The sequence below is a fragment of the Macaca nemestrina genome, chromosome 16 (genome assembly GCF_043159975.1).
Source record: "Macaca nemestrina isolate mMacNem1 chromosome 16, mMacNem.hap1, whole genome shotgun sequence".
Classification (NCBI taxonomy): domain Eukaryota; kingdom Metazoa; phylum Chordata; class Mammalia; order Primates; family Cercopithecidae; genus Macaca; species Macaca nemestrina.
Window position 1 is genome coordinate 93,980,650 of NC_092140.1, and position 20,211 is coordinate 94,000,860.

At 41.7% G+C, this 20,211-nt stretch overlaps 1 protein-coding gene across 6 annotated transcripts in view; it reads left to right on the forward strand.

Moving 5' to 3' along the window:
- The window catches only part of LOC105485999 (NEDD4 binding protein 2 like 2), a 113,969-nt gene that overhangs the window by 69,369 nt on the left and 24,389 nt on the right, over positions 1 to 20,211 (forward strand). For 5 of the 6 annotated variants that reach the window (XM_011748637.3, XM_071081662.1, XM_071081663.1 and 2 more), the window contains 2 exons: positions 14,392 to 16,118; positions 19,744 to 19,829. In XM_011748637.3, coding sequence (XP_011746939.2) covers positions 14,392 to 16,118; positions 19,744 to 19,829 — 1,813 coding nt within the window. Of the gene's footprint in view, positions 1 to 14,391; positions 16,119 to 19,743; positions 19,830 to 19,918; positions 20,017 to 20,211 lie in introns of those variants that run through there. The other variant, XM_071081659.1, reaches the window with a different exon arrangement.

The window sequence follows — 20,211 nt, forward strand, 5'->3', positions numbered from 1 at the left end:
TGTCAGTATGAGGCTAGACTGTGAGAGCAATCCAGGCAGCAGTAGCACCCAAGCTAGACCTATCTGTGTACCCTGCCCTATTAAGAATGGGGGGATGTTCTTCCTAACGGTGAAGGCTCAGGGTCTAGGGGTGCTTCGGGCCCCATGGCTTTATCTTGCATTAGGACGCCAGGTCCCAAGACCTCTTGTAACACTGAGGCTAAGGGACTTGTACCCAGCATACTCCGCTGTTCTAAATAGGTGCTGCACTTTGCTAAAGTGGATATCTGCGCCATTCCAGTCTGGGGGCTTGTTACCTATGAATGCACCCATCCTGCTATTGGGAAAGTTGTCTGTCCTGCCACACTCTCGTTAGCCTGAAGGGAAGCCTATATAGCTGCTAACTGCTTCCCTATCAATGAGTATTGGAGCTCAGCTCCCTTCCATCGTTGGGACTAAAAGACTCCTGTCACTCCCAAGTGCCTCATGCATTGCTGTAGGCCCTAGCCAAAACTATCTGTGGTCACATCCACATCCAGCTTAAATGAGCACCCCTGGTCAACTTCCCATAGGGCTTGTGTCTACTGAATAGCCTGCTTGGCTATTGGAAAAGGCTGCCTCAGTTTCATTATCCCAATCCCAGGCAAAAAGGGCATTGCCACTTTTAAACGTGTAAAAGAATCAGAGGTTAGCATAACATCATTAATAAGACTGTGACACCACTGCACACTGTGAAAGTCCATTGTCGCCCTGCCGTGAAGACACACTGTTCCTGGCTGTCTGAAAAAGAAGTCCCAGTTCCATTGTCAAGTGGTCCATCAAGTCTGTGACAGACAGCACAGCTGCCAAGCTGTGCAAAACATCCACCCCCAGAATGCATTCAGGCATGGGAGAGACATACACAATGCATAAGCGGAGAGCCAGGCAGCTGATGCCAAGGTGCAAAGATACAGGTCTCACTTTCACTGACTGGCTTTCATAGCCATTAATTGATGTAGCCCTACCCAGAAACTTATCTGTGTTCAGGGACCAGGGGATTGCCAAGTCCACATGTGACTCTGGTGGTCCAGTGTCCCTCCAAGCCAGGCATCTCAGCCAGTTCCCTCATCAAACAGAAAAGGCTTTATACTTCCACCTGACCACAGCAGGTACTCGCCGAACTGGAACACTTAGGCAGGACCGGGCTGCACAGTAACGTCCTTCTCCCAAATGACTTGTACCAACTCTGTACATGACTTCCATCGTCTGACAGTCTCTGGCATTTCTCTGGACCAGCCTCAGTTCACACGTTAAAGAGCCAGCCTCTCCATCTTGGAGGCAGAGCAGGAAATGTGTCAGCTCCTTCATCCGAGACAGAACCTTCAGGCAGGGCGGGGATCCCCCAGACGCTGCCGATGTTACTTGCATAACTCCCACAACTCAGTGGGGGTGGGGGTCCCTAGGCCCACCTTTGGGACGCAACAGCTGCTTATGCTATATTTTCTGGTGGACCACTGGGTGAGCCTGCAACCGAGGTTCTTCCCCCTGCACTGCATCCCCCAGGGACTGGGTATGCACATCCCGCAGCACAGTCATAAACACCCATCTGACTCTGCTGACAAAGTCATGTACCTTCTCGGTGCTGTGCACTACCAGATGCTTCGGTGCCATCTCCACAATGGGTGTGTTGGCAGGTGCCTGTCGTCCCAGCTACTCGGGAGGCTGAGGCAGGAGAATGACATAAACCTGGGAGGCAGAGCTGACAGTGAGCCGAGATCATGCCACTGCACTCCAGCCTGGGCGACAGAGCAAAGACTCCATCTCAAAAGAAAAAAAAAAAAAATCAATTCAGCCAGTCTGTATCTTTTAAGTGGAAACTTTAATCCATTTACATTTGAGGTCATTATTGATATGTAAGGACTTATTCCTGTCGTTTTGTTAGTTGTTTTCTGGTTGCTTTGTATATGCTTTGTTCTTTTGTTTCTCTTTTATTGTTTATATTTATGGTTTGGTGGTTTTCAATAGTAGTAACATTTGAATCCCTTCTCTTTTTCATTTTTGTGTTTGCTCTACCAGTGAGTTTTATACTTTCATGTGTTTTCATGATGGTAGATAATGTCCTTTCACTTCCATGTATAGGACTTATTTTAACGTTTCTTGTAGGGCCAGTCTAGTGGTGATAAATTGCTTCAGTTTTTGCTTTTCTGAGAAAGACTTTATTTATCCTTAATTTTTGAAGGATAACTTTGCTGGGTATAGTATTCTTGGTTGATAATTTTGTTTTTCTTTCAGCACTTTGAGTATATCATCCATTTTCTCCTGACCTGTAAGGTTTCTGCTGATAAATCCACTGTTAGTCTGATAGGAGTTCCCTTATATGTGACTAGATGCTTTCTTCTTGTCATTTTCAGAATTCTCTGACTTTTGACAGTTTGCCTATAGTATGCCATGGAGAGCTTTTTGAGTTACATCTATTTGGGTTTCCCTGAGCTTCCTATATCTAGATGTCTAATCTCTTGCTAGACTTGAGAAATTTTCAGGTAGTATTTCATTAAGTATGTTTTCTGTTCCTTTACTCTTCTCTTTACCTTCTAGAACTCTCCAAATTTGTGTATTTAGTAATATCATGATGTCCCGTATGCCAAGTAGGTTTCATTCATTCTTTTTATGTATGTATTTATGTATTTATTTATTTAGTTGTTGGTTTGATTTGTTGTTGTTGCTGTTGCTGTTGTTTCTGAGATGGAATCTCGCTCTGTTCCCCAGGCTGGAGTGCAGTGGCATGATCTCAGCTCACTGCAACCTCCACCTCCCAGGCTCAAGCAATTCCCGTGCCTCAGCCTCCCAAGTAGCTGGGACTACAGGCACAAGCCACCATGCTGGGCTAAGTTTTTGTATTTTTAGTAGAGATATGATTTCACCATGCTTTGGCCAGGCTGGTCTTGAACTCCTGAGCTCAAGTGATCCGCTCACCTTAGCCTCCCAAGGTGCTGGGATTGTGGGCATGAGCCCTCACACTCAGCCTATATATTTATTTTTTTATCTTTGTCTGACTGGGTTATTTAAAAAGACTTGTCTTTAAGTTCTGAGATTCTTTTTTCTGATAGCTCTAGTTTATTGTGGAAGTTCTCAAATGAATTTTTTGTTTCAGTCATTGAATTCTTCAGTTCCAGGATTTTTGTTTGGTTCTTTTTTATGATATCTATCTCTGGTGAATTTCTCATTCATATCTTGAATTGTGTTTCTGATTTCTTTGTATTATTTATCTATATTCTCTTGTATCTCACTGAGCTACTTTGATTATTATTATTTTGAGTTCTTTTTCTGGAATTCCATAAAATTATTTTCCACTGGAATCTATTGCTGAAGAATTATTATGTTCCTTTCGAGTTGTCATATTTCCTTGTGTTTTCATGTTTATTTTTTCCTTATGTTGATATCTGCATATCTGGTATAACAGTCACATCCAACTTTTTTTGGATAGGCTTTTATAGGGGAAGACTTCTTCCTAAGGATGTATCTATGGTGTTGGTTGGGTAGGACACTTTAGCTGTCATTCTGGGTGCATGGAGTCATGCAGTTTCCATATGATTTCTTCAACTGTAAACAGCATCTGTGGTGTTTGTGGTTTTCTCAGTGGCTTAGGCTGAGTTTGTTAGTGGAAATTGTGATGAGGTTTACTGTGGAAGGGGTTGCCAGTCCTCAGTCCTCAAGCTCAACTGGTGGCACTGGCAGGTTGAGTATGCCTTTCCTTGGGCCTCTGGGTGGCACAGATGAGCACCAGTGTTAGTGGGTCCCAATATGCTGATTCTTCAGCCTCTAGGCACTTGCTCAGGTACCAGGAGTAGCAGCAGTGAACCAGGTAGGGGGGTAGGTTCTCGGTCTCCTGGGCAGTGTGCTTGTTTGGGTGATGGCAGTTATGGTGATGGGACCACCATCAGGCTCTGAAGTAGCATATGTTTGTGTTAGCATTGGCTGTGACAAGCTGGGTGGGCCAGTCCCCAGACGTCCAGATGGCACATTTGAGTGGATGCTGCCTGTGCTGGTAGTGGCAGACAGGGTAAGCCTGTCCTCGGGTTCTGAAGAGGAGTGCAGAGATCCCACCAGTGGTGGATAGGGTGGGGCAATCCTCAGGCTTCAGGGTAGTGGGCTTGGGCACTGAGTGGGAGGCAGTGTTAGGCTGAGCAGGCCTGTCTTCAGTAGTTTCAGTAGTATGCTGAGGCACCACCTGTAGTGGGCAGGGCAGGGTGAGCCCCAGGCCCAGGTGGAGTGCTTAGGTGGTTGCAAAAGTGTTGAGAGTGCAGGGGTTTGGGACAGCTGAGGGACCTGTCCTCAAGGCATGTGCAAGTGTGCTTTGACCTTGCTGCTGAAGAGGGTGTGGTTACTGCCTGAAGTGCGTGCTTCAGCCCCTGCAGCAGCAGTGGCAGCTGCAATGGGCAGCGGCAGAGTCTGTTCTCAGGGATTGTGCACATCAGCCCTGCTGCTGGGAGAATGGGGTCACTGTCTGTGGTGGCTGCCCCAGGTAGGCAGTCTCAGGTTCTAGAAAGCACACAGTTTAGTTCCCTTTGTCCTGGGGGCAGCCTCCCCAGTGTGGTACACTGCACATTCCCCAAGGTGCAGCACACTGTATGTGCTAGAGTGCTGAGTTCCCTGCTACTCCCCTGGGTTTAACCAGCATTGTACTGCTACAGCCCTCTGGATGGATGTGGGAGGATATCTCTAGTGATGTGAGCAGCATGCAGTCTGGCATGGACTAGGCTCTCAAAATAGTGCCGTGCTGCTGCTGCTTAGGAGTTGTAGGGCAGTGGGACCTGGTGTGAGCTTCCTTTCTGGAGCGATGCTATCATGTCATCTCCGGGCAGCTCCCTCCAGTAGTCTCAGGGCTTACAAGGGTCAAGGGGTTTTCTCCTGGCCCAGGTTACAAGAGTCTGTGGTCATTGACCTTTTCTCTGTACTGGGAAGCTTCTCTGGGCTCCCAGCTGATCCCAACTAAGCTGGTAGCCTTGCCTTCTGATCCCTCTGTGTCTTAGGTGTATTCCACTGTTCTCTCTTAAATGCTCTATTCAGAGTATGATTATCTACTTGTTATTTTGAGTCTTTCTTTATGGAGGAGGTGAGTGCTGGATGCCTCTAGCCAGCTGTCTCGAAGCCCCTCCTTCTAACTTCCATCTATTTATTGATATTAATTATTTGGTGAGTCATTGTTCTTATTTGTTTTTAGTTCTTTATCCATTGTTTCTTTTAGCATATTTAAAATAGTTAACATAAAGTCTTTGTCTGATAAGTCCAATGTCTAGGCTTTGTCAATGATTGTTCCTATTAATTTCTTTTTTTCCTGTGTATAGGCCACAGTTACTTCTTTGTATATCTCATAGGTTTTGTGAAAATTAGACATTTTAAATAATATAATGTGGGAAATCTGTAATCATATTTCACCCCTCCTGAAGGTTTGTTTCTGCTCCTTGTTGTAACTGTTGTTTTGTGACTTTTCTGTACTAATTTTGTAAAATCTATATTCTACTGAAGTCTTTGTTCCATTAGTTTAGTAGTCAGCTAGTGATTCAACATATGTTTCCTTAAACATCTGGAACAACAACATCATCATCATCAACAAAAATATTCCATCTTTGTGTATGTGTTGGGACACCTTCTACACTAAGGCTGTTTATAATTCTGCCCTTGTCTTTTCCTGCTTGTATAGAATCTGGGTGTCAGCCAGAAGCGACAGTTTTTTAGGTCTTTTCTGAGCATACAGCCTGACTTGGGTAAGTGCATGGCCTTCTAGATTCCCAGGAATATGTGGGAGCTTTTCAAAGCCCTTATTCCCTAAAATGCTTCACTTCTCATCTTTTCTTCTCAAGCTTTTTGGATTATCTGTTGTTTACCCCGAGTGGCAGTTATGCCTTACCCCAACTGACAGTGGCTAATTCATTTGCCTTTAAATGTATTCAATAAATGCCCCCTACACTGGGTGGTTGTGTTTGTCCTAGGAAAGTTTTGAGTTAGTTAAAATAGGCGCAAGCACTTTGAGCTCAGAGTCACCAGCAAGGTCAAAACAACAACAATTCTCTGAGAAGAAGGTCCTTTCTGCCACCCTTGGTAATAAACACCGGTGCTGGGAAAGTAGGTTGTTGTCTTCAGAGCCAGTATTAATCTGCAGAGCAGTAGATGGGGCCAGAGTAAGTTAAAACCACTAGAAAGAGCTGGGCACAGTGGCGTATGCCTATAGTCCCAGCCGCTTCGGAGGCTGAGGCGGGAGGATAACTTGAGGCCAGGAGTTTGAGGCCGTAGTGTGCTGTGCTCAGTTCTGTGAATAGCCACTGCACTCCAGCCTAGGAAACAGCCATACCCTGCTTCATAAAAACTTTAAAAACTAACAAATATTTCCTACTGAGACTCAGCTTTCTTTTTTTTTCTCTTTATTAAACATTTTGCCCAGTTGCTGTAAACCCTTGATCTGTTTTCACAGTTCTGATAAAGTTGATTCTGACAGTTCTTTCCTGTTTAGTCACTTCTGTTGTGAAGGGATGAGCTTTTGGAGTTTGTTACTCCACCATTTTTGCTGACATCACTCATTAGTTGACTTTTTTTTTTTAAGACAGAGTCTCCCTCTGTCACCCAGGCTGGAGTGCAGTGGCCAGATCTGGGCTTACTGCAACCTCTGCCTCCTCAGCTTAAGCAATTCTGCCTCAGCCTCCCAAGTAGCTGGGACTACAGGTGCCCGCCACCATGCTCGGCTAATTTTTTGTATTTTAGTAGCAGGGTTTCTCCATGTTGGTCAGGCTGGTCTCGAACTCCCAACCTCAGGTGATCCACCTGCCTCGGCTTCCCAAAGTGCTGGGATTACAGATGTGAGCCATCGTGCCCTGCCAAGAATAATAATTTTTTTCTTCCTTTACAGTCCTTGTATCTCTTCGTTATTTTCCTTTTCTATTTTGTCTGATATATCTTTCATGAATACAGAGGGCCTATACAATGTTGAATGGAACTGGTGATAATAGGCTTTCTTGTCTTGTTTCTGATTTAAAGAAATGTTTTTAATATTTCTCATATTAGAAATTGTTTGTGATAGGATCATAGTACTCACTGTTAATTAAGGAAGTTCTCATCTATTCCTGGTTTACTAAGAGTTATGTGTGTTATTTTTAAATAGTAATGGATTTTGAGTGTTTTAAGTACACAGATAGAAAATAAATAAAACAATTTCTACCACTATTAAAAAGCTTTTAGATGTGTTTTCTCCTTTAACCTGCTGATGTGGTTAATTATATTAATGGATAGTCTAGTATAAATGAGTCTTGCAATCTTGAGATAAACCAGTTAAATCATAATGTATTATCTGTTTTACACATTACTGGAGGTAGTTTGGTGATATTTTATTTAGGGTTTTTGTATTTAACTGAGACTAGTCTGAAAGTTCTCATTTTTGTGTAACTTCCTGGCTCTATCAATCTATGTTAGCATTTTGAAAAAAAAGCTGGAGGTATTCTTTCTTTTTCTTTTCTCTGGAAAATTGTGCATCTAATTGCAATGAACAATTCCTTGAATATTTGGTAGAACTTTTCTGAAAAGTCACCTGAACTTGGAATTCCCTTGCTGGGGGGAAAAACTTAACCTTTATTGTTTTACCATTCTAGGACTACCCAGGCTTTCTGTTTCTTTTTAGTCAATTTTAATAACTTGTGTTTTTGGCTGTGTGTGCTGGGCCTGTAATCCCAGCACTTTGGGAGGTCAAGGCAAGAGGATTGCTTGAGCCTAGGAGTTCAGGACCAGCCTGGGGAACATAGTGAGACCCTGTCTCTTAAAAAAAAAAAAATAGCTGGGCAGCTGGGCATGGTGGCACATACCTGTGGTCCCAGCTACATGGGAAGCTGAGGTGAGGGGGATTGCTTGAGCTTGGGAGCTCAAGGTTGCAGTGAGCCATGATCACACCACTGCACTCCAGCCTGGGCAACAGAGTGAGACCCTGTCTCAAAAATAAATTAATTAAATAACTTGTATTTTCTAGCTAAATATATAAATAAATGCATAAATTACATTTCATTTAAATTTTCAAATTTGTTGTTATAAAGTTATTCATATAATTCATCTTTTATCTTTTAAAATTTCTCTGGATCTGTAATTATGCCTTCTTTTCTATTTCTAATGCTCATTTCCTTTTTTTCTTCCTTAATCTCACCAGGAGGTTGTGTTTTTTATTATTCCCTTTCTTCTACTTAAAAGAATATGTGTGTGTAGATATATTGTTTTCTTTTTTTAAAATATGGACAGAATCTTGCTATGTTGCCCAGGCTGGTCTTAAAACTCCTGACCTCAAGCAATCCTCCCACCTCAGGTTTCCAAATTGCTAGGATTACAGGCGTGCACCACCATGGTTAGCCTCTTCTACTTTTTTGAAGTTTATTTTGCTCTTCTTTTCTGTAACTTCTTCAGTTGTGTGGTTGACTCATTAATTTTGTGTCTTTCCTTTTTAATGTGAATGTTCATGCAAATATCCCTTTAAGTATCACTTTTTAGGCCAGGTGCAGTGGCTCACACCTGTATTCCCAGCACTCTGGGAGGCTGAGGCAGGCAGATCGTTTGAGTCCAGGAGTTTGAGACCAGCCTAGACAACATGGAGAACATGTCAGAAAGAAAGAGAGAGCAAGAGAGAGAGAAGCAGGGGTGGGTGGGAGGGAGGGAAGAAAGGAAAAGAAGGGAAAAAAGGGAAGGAAAGGAAGGAAAGAAAAAGAGCCAGGCATGGTGGCGCTCCTGTAGTCCCAGCTACTCTGGAGTCTGAGACAGGAGAATCACTTGAACCCTGGAGGTAGAGGCTACAGTGAGCTGTGATCATATCACTACACTCCAGCCTGGGTAACAGAGCAAGATTCTGTCTTAAAAAACAAACAAAAATCACTTTTTATATATATATTTTTTACTGTTATTCAGTTCTAAGTATTTCCATTATAATTTTTCTACTTATAAATTTTTCCATGTTTATAATTTTTTCCAAAAAAATTACTGTTACTAATTTCAAGGTTAACTATATTATGGTCCATACATTAGTAATTCTTTGAAATCTGTGGGGGTCTAGCTTTATGGCCTAGTTAATTTCTTTTTTTTTTTTTTTTTTTTTTTGGAGACGGAGTCTCGCTCTGCCGCCCAGGCTGGAGTGCAGTGGCCAGATCTCAGCTCACTGCAAGCTCCGCCTCCCGGGTTCACGCCATTCTCCTGCCTCAGCCTCCCGAGTAGTTGGGACTACAGGCGCCCGCCACCGCGCCCGGCTAGTTTTTTGTATTTTTTAGTAGAGACGGTGTTTCACCGTGTTAGCCAGGATGGTCTCGATCTCCTGACCTCGTGATCCGCCCGTCTCGGCCTCCCAAAGTGCTGGGATTACAGGCTTGAGCCACCGCGCCCGGCCGGTTTAGTTAATTTCTATAGATATTATATGTGAGCGTGAAAAGAATGTGTTTTCACCAATTGTTGGATGTGGTGTTCCATGTTAGTGTGCTCAATCATTATTATGCTAGTTAAACTTCTGTGTCTTTATTTTGTCTCATTGTTCTATCAATTACTGAGAAAGGTGTTTTAATCTCTGAGAAAGATGGTGGATTTATCTTTTGTCTATATATGCCACTTAGTTTAAAAAAGTTTTTTCCACTTCCAATCATTTGCAATTACATTAAGTAAATTACATTTTTGGAGAATTTTCCAGTTCTCCTAACTCAACTGTTTGTTTTAAGTAAAGCATAAGTATCACATTGCCACATTCTGCTCTTGAATTGCACCATAGGAGTCTCAGTGAAATTTATAAGATTGCTTTTGTTGTTGTTAATACATAATAAAAATAAGAGCTGCCATTTATGAAGTACCCACTATGTGTCAAGCATTGTAATAGGTGCTTTATTTATAATTAAAGCCCTCTTCTCTCACATGATTGGGACAGATAGCTGGTTAGTTCATTGAAAAAATTGTTTAAAGAATTATTATGAAATGATACATGCTTTAAACATTTTATTTGAACTTAAAATAAATGTTTTAAGTGTATTTATTCAGCAATTTTTATGTATAATTTTGTTCAGTGCAGTTTAACTTTTTTCATGCATAAACCACATCTGTAGTGTGTAGTCAGGAATTTCTAGTTTCTGTTGATATAAATTGGAAGTAGAACCCAAAGAAATATTCAAAGCAATATGAGTGCATAATCATAGGTCTTTATTGTTTTTAACGAAATTTCATAGTTATCCTGCCTATTTAACAGTTGTTTAACACTTCATGTTTAGTGAGACAAACTATATAATTATAGTAAAAATTATTATTGGCATAAACAGACTTGGGAATAAACCCTTCTGACTCTTTATACATATACAGTTCTAAACAGTGACAGCAAAAGCATTCAGTTACACTGGAGAGCAGCCATCTAGCTTGGAGCATTTAGTGTGAGTCATTAATATCTGTCCTTATTGTACAGAGGCAATGGAGACAATCAATTGATCTGCTCTATCAGTTGAGTAGAGGTTATTTAAGAGTATCTATATTAGTAGTCCTTACAACAGCTTTGCAAGGAGGGGTATTTTCCTCGTTTTAGAAAGACATGATTTGCCCAAGATCCCACTGCTAGCTGAGGGATCCCACTGCTAGCTAAGGCCTGGACTTGGCTATTACTGAAACAGGACCAGGACCTGGCCTCAGTTATTTCAACTGGTCATTCCACAAAGCCATGAGACCTTTTATAATCTGCATGTGATTTAATCTCAGATTTACTTCATTTATTGCCCATTATCATAAATTAGTATCTAGGATTCTGCATTGGGAAATGTTTTCTTCTGGCCCCCTTAATTATTTTTTTTTCCATGAAGGTTATTACTCACCATGCTTTCCAACCTCCCTTCCTGCTTTCTTCAGCTTTATCTGGATGCTCTCTCACCTTTGTCATCCAGTCACAGTTCACTTGGTTAGGTTAGCTTGTATCTGAACAAACACTTTCTAATTCTTTTTTTTTTTTTTTTTTTTTTTTTGAGACGGAGTCTTGCTCTGTAGTCCCGGCTGGAGTGTAGTGGCCGGATCTCAGCTCACTGCAAGCTCCGCCTCCCGGGTTTGCGCCATTCTCCTGCCTCAGCCTCCTGAGTAGCTGGGACTACAGGCGCCCGCCACCTCGCCCGGCTAGTTTTTTGTATTTTTAGTAGAGACGGGGTTTCACCGTGTTAGCCAGGATGGTCTCGATCTCCTGACCTCGTGATCCGCCCGTCTCGGCCTCCCAAAGTGCTGGGATTACAGGCTTGAGCCACCGCGCCCGGCCTAACACTTTCTAATTCTTGAGAGGTACACTCCATCGCTACCTAGCAGCTTGGATTCTAAGCTATCATCTAGAAAGCAAAATCTTACTCATCATAGATATGTTACCATTTGTTCATTTCTTAATTTCTTCGTTCTTTTCAAAGCTACATCCTGTGCCTCTAACTCTTTTGATTTCCTCTCCATGACTAACTTTTATTTAGTGATTTTTTTTCTTCTAATGGTGCCATTCATTCCTAAATGAATCAGCACCAGTGAGATCACATTTAATGATCCTTGACACAGCTTTGATGAGATTCTCACACTTTCTAGATAGATGTTTCTAAAGAAAATGCATCTACTGATTAGCCACATTCAAGCAGAAGTTATCACCACCACCATCACTACCAAGTCTCTTATTTCCCAGGGGATTCACAAGTCGCTGTTATTGGTTTGTGTTTCCTTTCCAGAAAGCCATGTCCACTGTTTCTGAAATAAGGACGGTAGCTATATAGAGCTCCAGTGGTGCAGAACTGGTATATGTCTCTGGCACTTCACTGTAGAGTCAGTCTGAGGATTTTCACACCTCTTGGCATTCTGTTGTATTTTCAGTTGGAATTCTAATCCTTAGAGATTTCTTTGATTAACTCTTAGCAAACTGCCTTAATAAACTGCCTGATCTCCCAGACTCCAATAGTTTACTTTTTAAACCACCTTATTCTTTCATGGTCCAGTGTTTACTTCTCTGGGTTGTTAGCATTAGCAACCATAGTGGGTTGTTAGCATTAGCAGGTCCTTCCCTAGAAAGCAGACTCAGGAGGAAAAAACAACAAAAAAAGACATTAGCAGGGTCTCTAGTATCCTGTTCCTAACCAGCTGATTGTAATCTGCTTAGAAAGCAAAGGAACTTGGGGAGTATTAGAGAAGCCCTCTTCTTTTTCACTTTCTGACCTCTTTTTTAAGGACAGATTAGCCTACTCTGAGCTGGACTTTGAGGGAACTGATTTACCAACCCTCTCTCCAAACCCATATCTCGCAGACTTTTATGTTGCAGTAAGTAACCACTTCATCCCTCTAATTAGGCCAATCTCCTGGTACTCATACTTGATTCTTATCTTTTTCCTCATACCCTATATCTGATTTGTTTTCAAATCTTGCTTATTTTTCCTTCAAAACAGTATCCAGAATGTGATCCCTTCTCACTGCCTCCACCCCATGAGTGAATTAGCTCCAGGAGGAGGCACGTGTGCCCATCTGTTGATCTCAGTTATGGGCCATCTAGCCTGGCTTTTCCATTGCTCATATGGAGCCTTGACCTGAGGGCAGATTAGGGAGAGAGGCTCCTTCATGGTTAGTTCTACCTGATTCCAATGAAAGTCCTAGTTGCAGTCCAAGGTGCAATGTCAGTTATGAAATTCATCCTGCAGACTAGTATGTCATTCTGAAAACAAACTCCCCTGTCTTTACTCAAATGTGAACCATTCTGTTTCAGGGCAAGGAGAAAAGAAAACAAATAGAGTTTGTTGTTGCATTATTCATTTGATTACATGGTAATATGCTAAGGATGTAAGAGACTCACTGCAGCACTGGTGATTCTGTGGAGCTTAATGCACTGAATGTGTGGTCACTGTCCCTCAGAACAGCTCTCTACTGTACAAAGAAAGAGAGCCTTAATATAGGGAAATGCAGCTACTGAAATATGGCTCATCACCAAAATGTCTATAGTTCCGTATACCATCAGAAAGACTAAGGTCTACAACTGTACTTGGAAAACTGGCTTTAAAAAAAAGATGTTACCTTTATGTATTGGGACTGTTTAATTGCTTTACATGTACCAACTCACCTAATCTTCAAAACTATATCAAGTAAGGGCAAAGGCTAGACTTAACCCCATTTTACAAAGACAACTGATATACAGAGAAGCTGAAGAATGTGCTCAGGGTCACGTGGCTAGTGGCAGGTTCAGACCTAGTTTGATTCGCTCTAAAGTCCACGCTCTTTAACCATTATGCAACACTGCCTCTTGATTTAAAAAGAATATTGTACAAAACATTTCCTTCTCTCTTTTCTTCCTCCTCTCATCTTCAAACGCTCACATGTGCATAAACAGAAGATACTCAGCTGGCAAGGGTTGAGTCCTTTTCATGACAGCAGTTCTTGGGCCTTGACTCCTATTATCACTAACTTGTATCTTGAGACATTTCTCCTGTTGCATCTCCTTTCTCTGGATCAAATCAAACAAGAAACAACAGGAAGTGAGAGGAGATACTGGAGGCTGGTCTCAAACTCCTGACCTCAGGTGATCACCCACCTCAGCTTCCCAAAGTCCTGGATTACAGGCGTGAGCCACCGTGCCTGGCCTCTAGATATGTTGAGATACACAAATACTTACTAACGTTTTATGATTGCCTGTAGTATGCAGTGTAGTAACAGGCTGTAGTTTTTCAGCCTAGGAGCAATAGGCTATATAATATAGCCTGGGTGTGGTGTAGACTACATCACGTAGATTTGTATAAGTACACTGTGATGTTCACACAGTGATAAAATTGCCTAACGATGCATTTCTCAGAAAATATCCCTGTTAATACATGCTTATATATGAACTATTTCCTTTAAGGAAAATATTAGGTTTTTTAAAAGTTATTTCTGAAATGATTGTATGCATATTTGCTTTCACTTTCTCAAAGTGTACCCATTTTTAATGTATAGGATTAAAGTATCTCTTTTTAAAAGTGATTTTAAATATAATATAAAGTATGGCCAGCGTGGTAGCACTTGCCTGTAATCCCAGCACTTTGGGAGGCTGAGGCGGGCGGATCACCTGAGGTCAGGAGCCTGGCCAACATGGTGAAACCCCGTCTCTACTAAAAAATTAACCGAGCGTGTTGGTGGGCACCTGTAATGCCAGCTACTTGCGAGGATGAGGCAGGAGAATCACCTGAACCCGGGAGGCGGAGGTTGCAGTTAGCCAAGATCGCACCACTGCACTCCAGCCTGGGCGATGAAACGAGACTCCGTCTCAAAAAACAAACAAACAAACAAACAAAAAAGTACATGCACACTTGAGATTCTCTTGTACTAAAGGTTTTTAAATCTGCACATGAAGAGTATGATGTTATAGTTTGCTTATGTTATACATGTAATTAAGTCATATATTTTCTTAATTCTTTGATATTTCAGAGGAAGAGTTTTGAAGAAAACTGGGCATAGGCTCAGCAAAACCAAACAGAAGAGGAACAGAAAAAGAAACAAAAAGCAGAACAGTCAGAATAAAATCATGGAGGAAAACTCATTAGAATTCTTAAGTGATCTTACACCAGGAGATCAGGACCCATCTCAGAGTGAAGAGGAAGACATTGCAAAGACCAGAAGAGAATCAGAATATCCTTTCATTGGTGGTCTACAAAATGAAGTCAGAGATTTTGTGACTGGGTATAAAGAAAAAAGATGGAAAAATAAAGATCCTAAACACAGTTTCCAAAACGTTATGTCTATAGTTGAATTGGACAATACACCAAAGAATTACCTCTCTAAGGAAGGTGATAACTTGTTTGTAAGTTTGTCACTGATGCCAGATGAAACCTCTGTTACTAGTCCAATAGTGACTCAAAACCTTTCCTGTGTAACAACTGATGACTGCTCCGGCATGAAGGTAGAAAAGCATATTAGAGTTAGGCATACCGTAGCGTTAGACACCCAGAACCTTGCTGCGGAAACTTCATGCTCATTTACGAAGAAGAGAGAAATAGTAGGTAAAAGTCTCCCACGTGAACCCGTTCTGTGCCATCAACGTGGAATCAGAGTGTCAGATAAAGTTTTAAGAGAGGAACAAGTGTATGCAATTGAAATCAGTCACTGGGTTTTTTTCACAACCAGTTTATCTGATGAAGATTTACAGCTGGGCTCTGACAGACAGCCCTATTTTGGTAGCTGGCCTGCAGGACCTCATAAGTTTATATGTGAACAGAGACCAAAGAAAGATAGAGCACGTAAGTTGACTGGTCCTGACAGCAGGGGGCAATGGATTCAATTGATCTTCACTTCGGTGGCAGCATCCGGACCAGGAAGCAGTCCAGAAATATTGACAGATAAACTACTGATAGGAAATGAAGATTTTTCACCTCCACCTGAAACTATAGATTCATTCATAGAAACAAACCTCTTCAGAAGCTGCTTACCTCAACTGGATATACCAAAGAACACTTTACAATCAACAAAAAATAAGAAAAGGATTTTCAATTTGGTACCAAATTTTAACTTATTAGGACAGAGTCATATCAGTGTAAAAGACAGGGAGAAATGTGACCTGTTAATAAAAAAACATGGACTAAAAATTACTTTGGGAGAAGAAAAAGATAGAATTTCAGAAAGGAACAGTGAAGAGGAGAATAAGCAAAAACTTATGACCTTTGATTATCATCCATTGTGGTTTTACCTTGATATTATCAAAGCTCCCCCTTTAAATATTGGTGGACAGCGTTATTCTCATTGCCTGTCATTTAACAGACTAAGGTGCTCTGCATCTTTATACAAAAATTATATTCCTTCTTTTGTGCTGCATAATATGTCTAGTATTTGGAAGGCATCTTTTACAAACAAGAAACTGTTTTTGACTTTCGAATCTCAGACAAGAGTAGGTAATAAACTAAATGATGCAGGGTTTATTTCCCCAGAAATTTTACACAGTCATCCTGACACTTCGTGCTCTTTGGGAATCAGTTCTGATTTTCACTTTTTAAATGAAAGATTTGATGGAAAGCTGAAAAGATGGGAAGAACCTAAGCAATTACCAGCTGAGGACAACCAAGACTTAACAAGCACTCACTGTAGTTCCCTTGGGCTACCATTATCACAAGGGTTTGCCTTGCAACTAGTAAAGCTTTTTGGATCTCCAGGCGTTCCAATGGGTAAGTTGTTTTCTTTTGCTAAAAGTAAAAGATCCAGTTTAACATATGTAAGCAATTTTAGAGGTGTTTCTACCTGGTGGTTAGTGATCTCATGCAGCTTATTAATCTCGTGGTGCTTTTCAGCAGAGTGAGGACCCGTAGCAAACGGTGCTTGATCTTCAAAGTCCCCACCTTTTGCTGTCGGTAGTCTTCATGTCTCCTTCAATGTCTTTGAGAACGTAGAATACTTGGGCTCTCAATTTCAATAGATACTGGGAAGAATGGAGGATGAAGCAGGCAAAAAGGGATTATGTAATCCAGTAGAGATAGGCTGCTTTATTAATTTATTTATGAGATGGAGTGTCACTCTGTCACCCAAGCTGGAATGCGGTGGCGCAATCTCGGCTCACTGCAAGCTCTGCCTCCCGGGTTCACGCCATTCTCCTGGCTTAGCCTCCCAAGTAGCTGGGACTACAGGGGCTGGCCACCATGCCCGGCTAATTTTTTTATATTTATAGTAGAGATGGTGTTTCACCGTGTTAGCCAGGATGGTCTCGATCTCCTGACCCCGTGATTCGCCCGCCTCGGCCTCCCAAAGTGCTAGGATTACAGGCATGAGCCACTGCGCCCAGCCAGAGATAGGCTGCTTAAAAAAGAAAGAAAGAAAGAAAGAAAGAAAACCTTTCTACTTTCTTTCTTTCTGTTTTTGAGGTGGAGTTTCGCTCTTGTTGCCTAAGCTGGAGTGCGGTGGTGCAATCTCGGCTCACTGCAACCTCCACCTCCCAGGTTCAAGCAATTCTCCTGCCTCAGCCTCCTGAGTAGCTGGGATTACAGGGGCCTCCACCACGCCCAGCTAATTTTTGTATTTTTAGTAGAGACGGGGTTTTACAATGTTGGCCAGGCTGGTCTGCAACTCCTGACCTCAGGTGATCCACCCACCTCAGCCTCCCAAAGTGCTGGGATTACAGGCCTGAACCACTGCTCCTGGCCGTAAAGAAACTTTCTACTTTCTGCTTTTATTTTGTTTAACACATGGCTCTTTCCTTTCTCATTCACAATTATGGCTCCCAAATACAACATTAGTAAATGGGAGATTGCAAAGATTACATGAAGGAAAGATATCTGAAATAGCTGAATTTACTTTTTAAAGGCAGTCTGTAAAGGATGCTGAAGGGATGAGGTGGAAGTCTGACTAGTTGACTTAAAAGGTTCCTTCAGGCTCTTAAGGTTGTTATTTTGGGGCTGGGTGTGGCAGCTCATACCTGTAATCCTAGCATTTTTGGAGGCCGAGGCGGGATGATCACTTGAGGTCAGGAGTTTGAGACCAGTCTGGGTAACATGGTAAAAACATGCTCTACTAAAAATACAAAAACTAGCTGGGCATGCTGGCATGTGCCTGTAATCCTAGCTACTTAGGAGGCTGAGGCAGGAGAACCACTTGAACCTGGGAGGCAGAGGTCACAATGAGCAGAGATCACACCACTGCAATCCAGCCTGGGCGACAGAGTGAGACTCCATGTCAAAAAAAAAAAAATTGTTATTTTTGGAAATGAAAAAAATCTACATGTGAATAAAACAAGCAAAAATATGATTTTTTAATATTCCACCTAAATTTCTTTTTGGGCCAGCCACAGTGGCTCATGCCTGTAATCCCAGAACTTTGGGAAGCTGAGACGGGTGGATCACCTAAGGTCAGGAGTTCGAGACCAGCCTGGCCAACATGGTGAAACCCCATCTCTACTAAAAATACAAAAATTAGCCAGGAATTGTGGCATGTGCCTATAAACCTAGTTACTCAGGAGGCTGAGGCAGGATAATTGCTTGAATCTGGGAGATGGAGGTTACAGTGAGCTGAGATCGTACCACTGCACTCCAGCCTGGGCAATAGAGTAAGACTGTTTCAAAAAAAAAAAAATTTTGTCTTCAATCATGAGCATATTTAAGATAATGTCTTTATGATATTTATCCCAACTTTTCCTTATCTGTAACTCAATAGCTGATACTTTCTAGTGCTCTTCCTTGGCGACAGAAGCTGTAAGACTCAAGAGGCCAAAGCTCCGATTTTTGTAGTTCTCCTGTATCTTCTGTTGTTCTATACTTCTCAGGATTCCTTGGGGACCTGTTCCATCTCAAAGCTTGTCACCCTGAGTTTTTTTACTTGGCTCCTAAGCTTCTGATGCTCCAGATAAATTTGGTCCCGCAGCTGAGACCAAAGATTGACTAAGTCCTAGGGCCAAGGAGTCATAATTATCAACCTGCTCTTGGGGCTCTGGCATCATATTTATCATATTTGTAAACTTTGTGAATAATTACATCTTGACTATTTGCTGTAATTTTTCTTTTTTCTCTTTTTTTTTTTTTTTTTTTGAGACGGATGCTCTGCTGCCCAGGCTAGAGTGCAGTGGTGAGATCTTGGCTCAGTGCAACCTCTGCCTCCCAGGTTCAAGCGATTCTCCTGCCTCAGCCTTCCAACTAAGTGGGAGTACAGGCGCCCGCCACTACACCCAGCTAATTTTGTTTTTTCTTTTTGTATTCTTAATAGAGATGGGGTTTCACCATCTTGGCCAGGCTGGTCTCCAACGCCTGACCTTGTGATCCACCCACCTTGGCCTCCCAAAGTGCTGGGATTACAGGCATGAGCCACCTCACCCAGCCTATGTGCTGTAATTTTTCTGCCCACCTACATACACCAAAGAAACATACCAATTTTTTCAAAGTAAATGCATTTGCTTTGGGGAGCTCTAAGTGATAACTGAAGATGTTTTAGATCTGGGATCTTAGTCAAGGTCCATATTCTGAAATTGTATGTAAAATTTTGGGGGTTATTTTGTGCCATTTTTTGGGGGGAGGTCCGTAGATTTTATCAGCTCCTCAGAGGGGTCTATTGATGCAAAAAGATTAACAATCACTGCTTTAGAGAGGCACCAGAATGCATGAAGACACTATTGTGAAAAGATTCTATGCCTCCTCTTACCTTGAATGCACGATATCATCATAATCAACAATGATCAAGCATCCGCTAATTAAACTTCCGAAAGCTTTTTAAAGGAAATAGACCTCATTCATCAAATAGCTTACCTTCTAAATGGGGAGACAAGACTAACATAAAACAAAATTACTGCACATAGAAAATATAAATGATAAGCTTATGAATATTTTATGAGTGACATTAGTAGTGCTAAAAGGATTGTAGAAGAGAATTTGAGGTTATAGTTTTGTCTGGAATGCCTTCCATGTGGAAGTGCATTATAAGTACTGTTTATACAAGGGAGAAAGAATGTATCTCAAAAGAAAAGCAGAGGGAAAGAATTTCATATTTGGAAATGGTATGTGCTTGAAAGGGATAAAGAGGAAACGATAAATAGAGGCTATGAAGCAATTTGTTTGGCTAGATTGGACGGGCCAAGCTCATGGTCAGTGGCCTTGTAAATAAGGCAAGAATGCAAATATATCCTAGTATTAGAGTCTGGTTAGTGTTTACTAATTGAGATCTGAGACAAACTCCAGCTTTAGACTTCACCGAAATATCTTTAAAACTAGACTTTTAACGGTATGGTGGTTAGATATCAGGTTTGCATGTCTTCACAGTTAGGGTAAAAATCTGTGTGACATTAGAGATGAGATTAGTTCTTTCTTTTTTTCATAGAATCCTTGTTGCCTGATGACTATGTGGTTCCTCTTGACTGGAAGACACTAAAGATGATCTATTTGCAATGGAAGATGTCAGTGGAGGTATATACGTATGCGTGTGTGTGTGTGTGTATATATATATATATATTTTTTTTTTTTTTTTTTGAGATGGAGTTTCACTCGTTGCCCAGGCTGTAGTGCAATGGCGCGATCTGTGCTCACCACAACCTCTGCCTCCTGGATTCAAGTGATTCTCCTGCCTCAGCCTCTCTAGTAGCTGGGATTACAGGTATGTGCCACCATGCCCAGCTAAGTTTTTGTATTTTTAGTAGACACGGGGTTTCTCCATGTTGGTCAGGCTGGTCTCAAACTCCTGACCTCAGGTGATTCTCTTGGCTTGGCCTCCCAAAGTACTGGCATTACAGGCATGAACCACCACACCTGGCCAGTGGAGGTATATTTTTATGGCTTTCAAATAGAAACT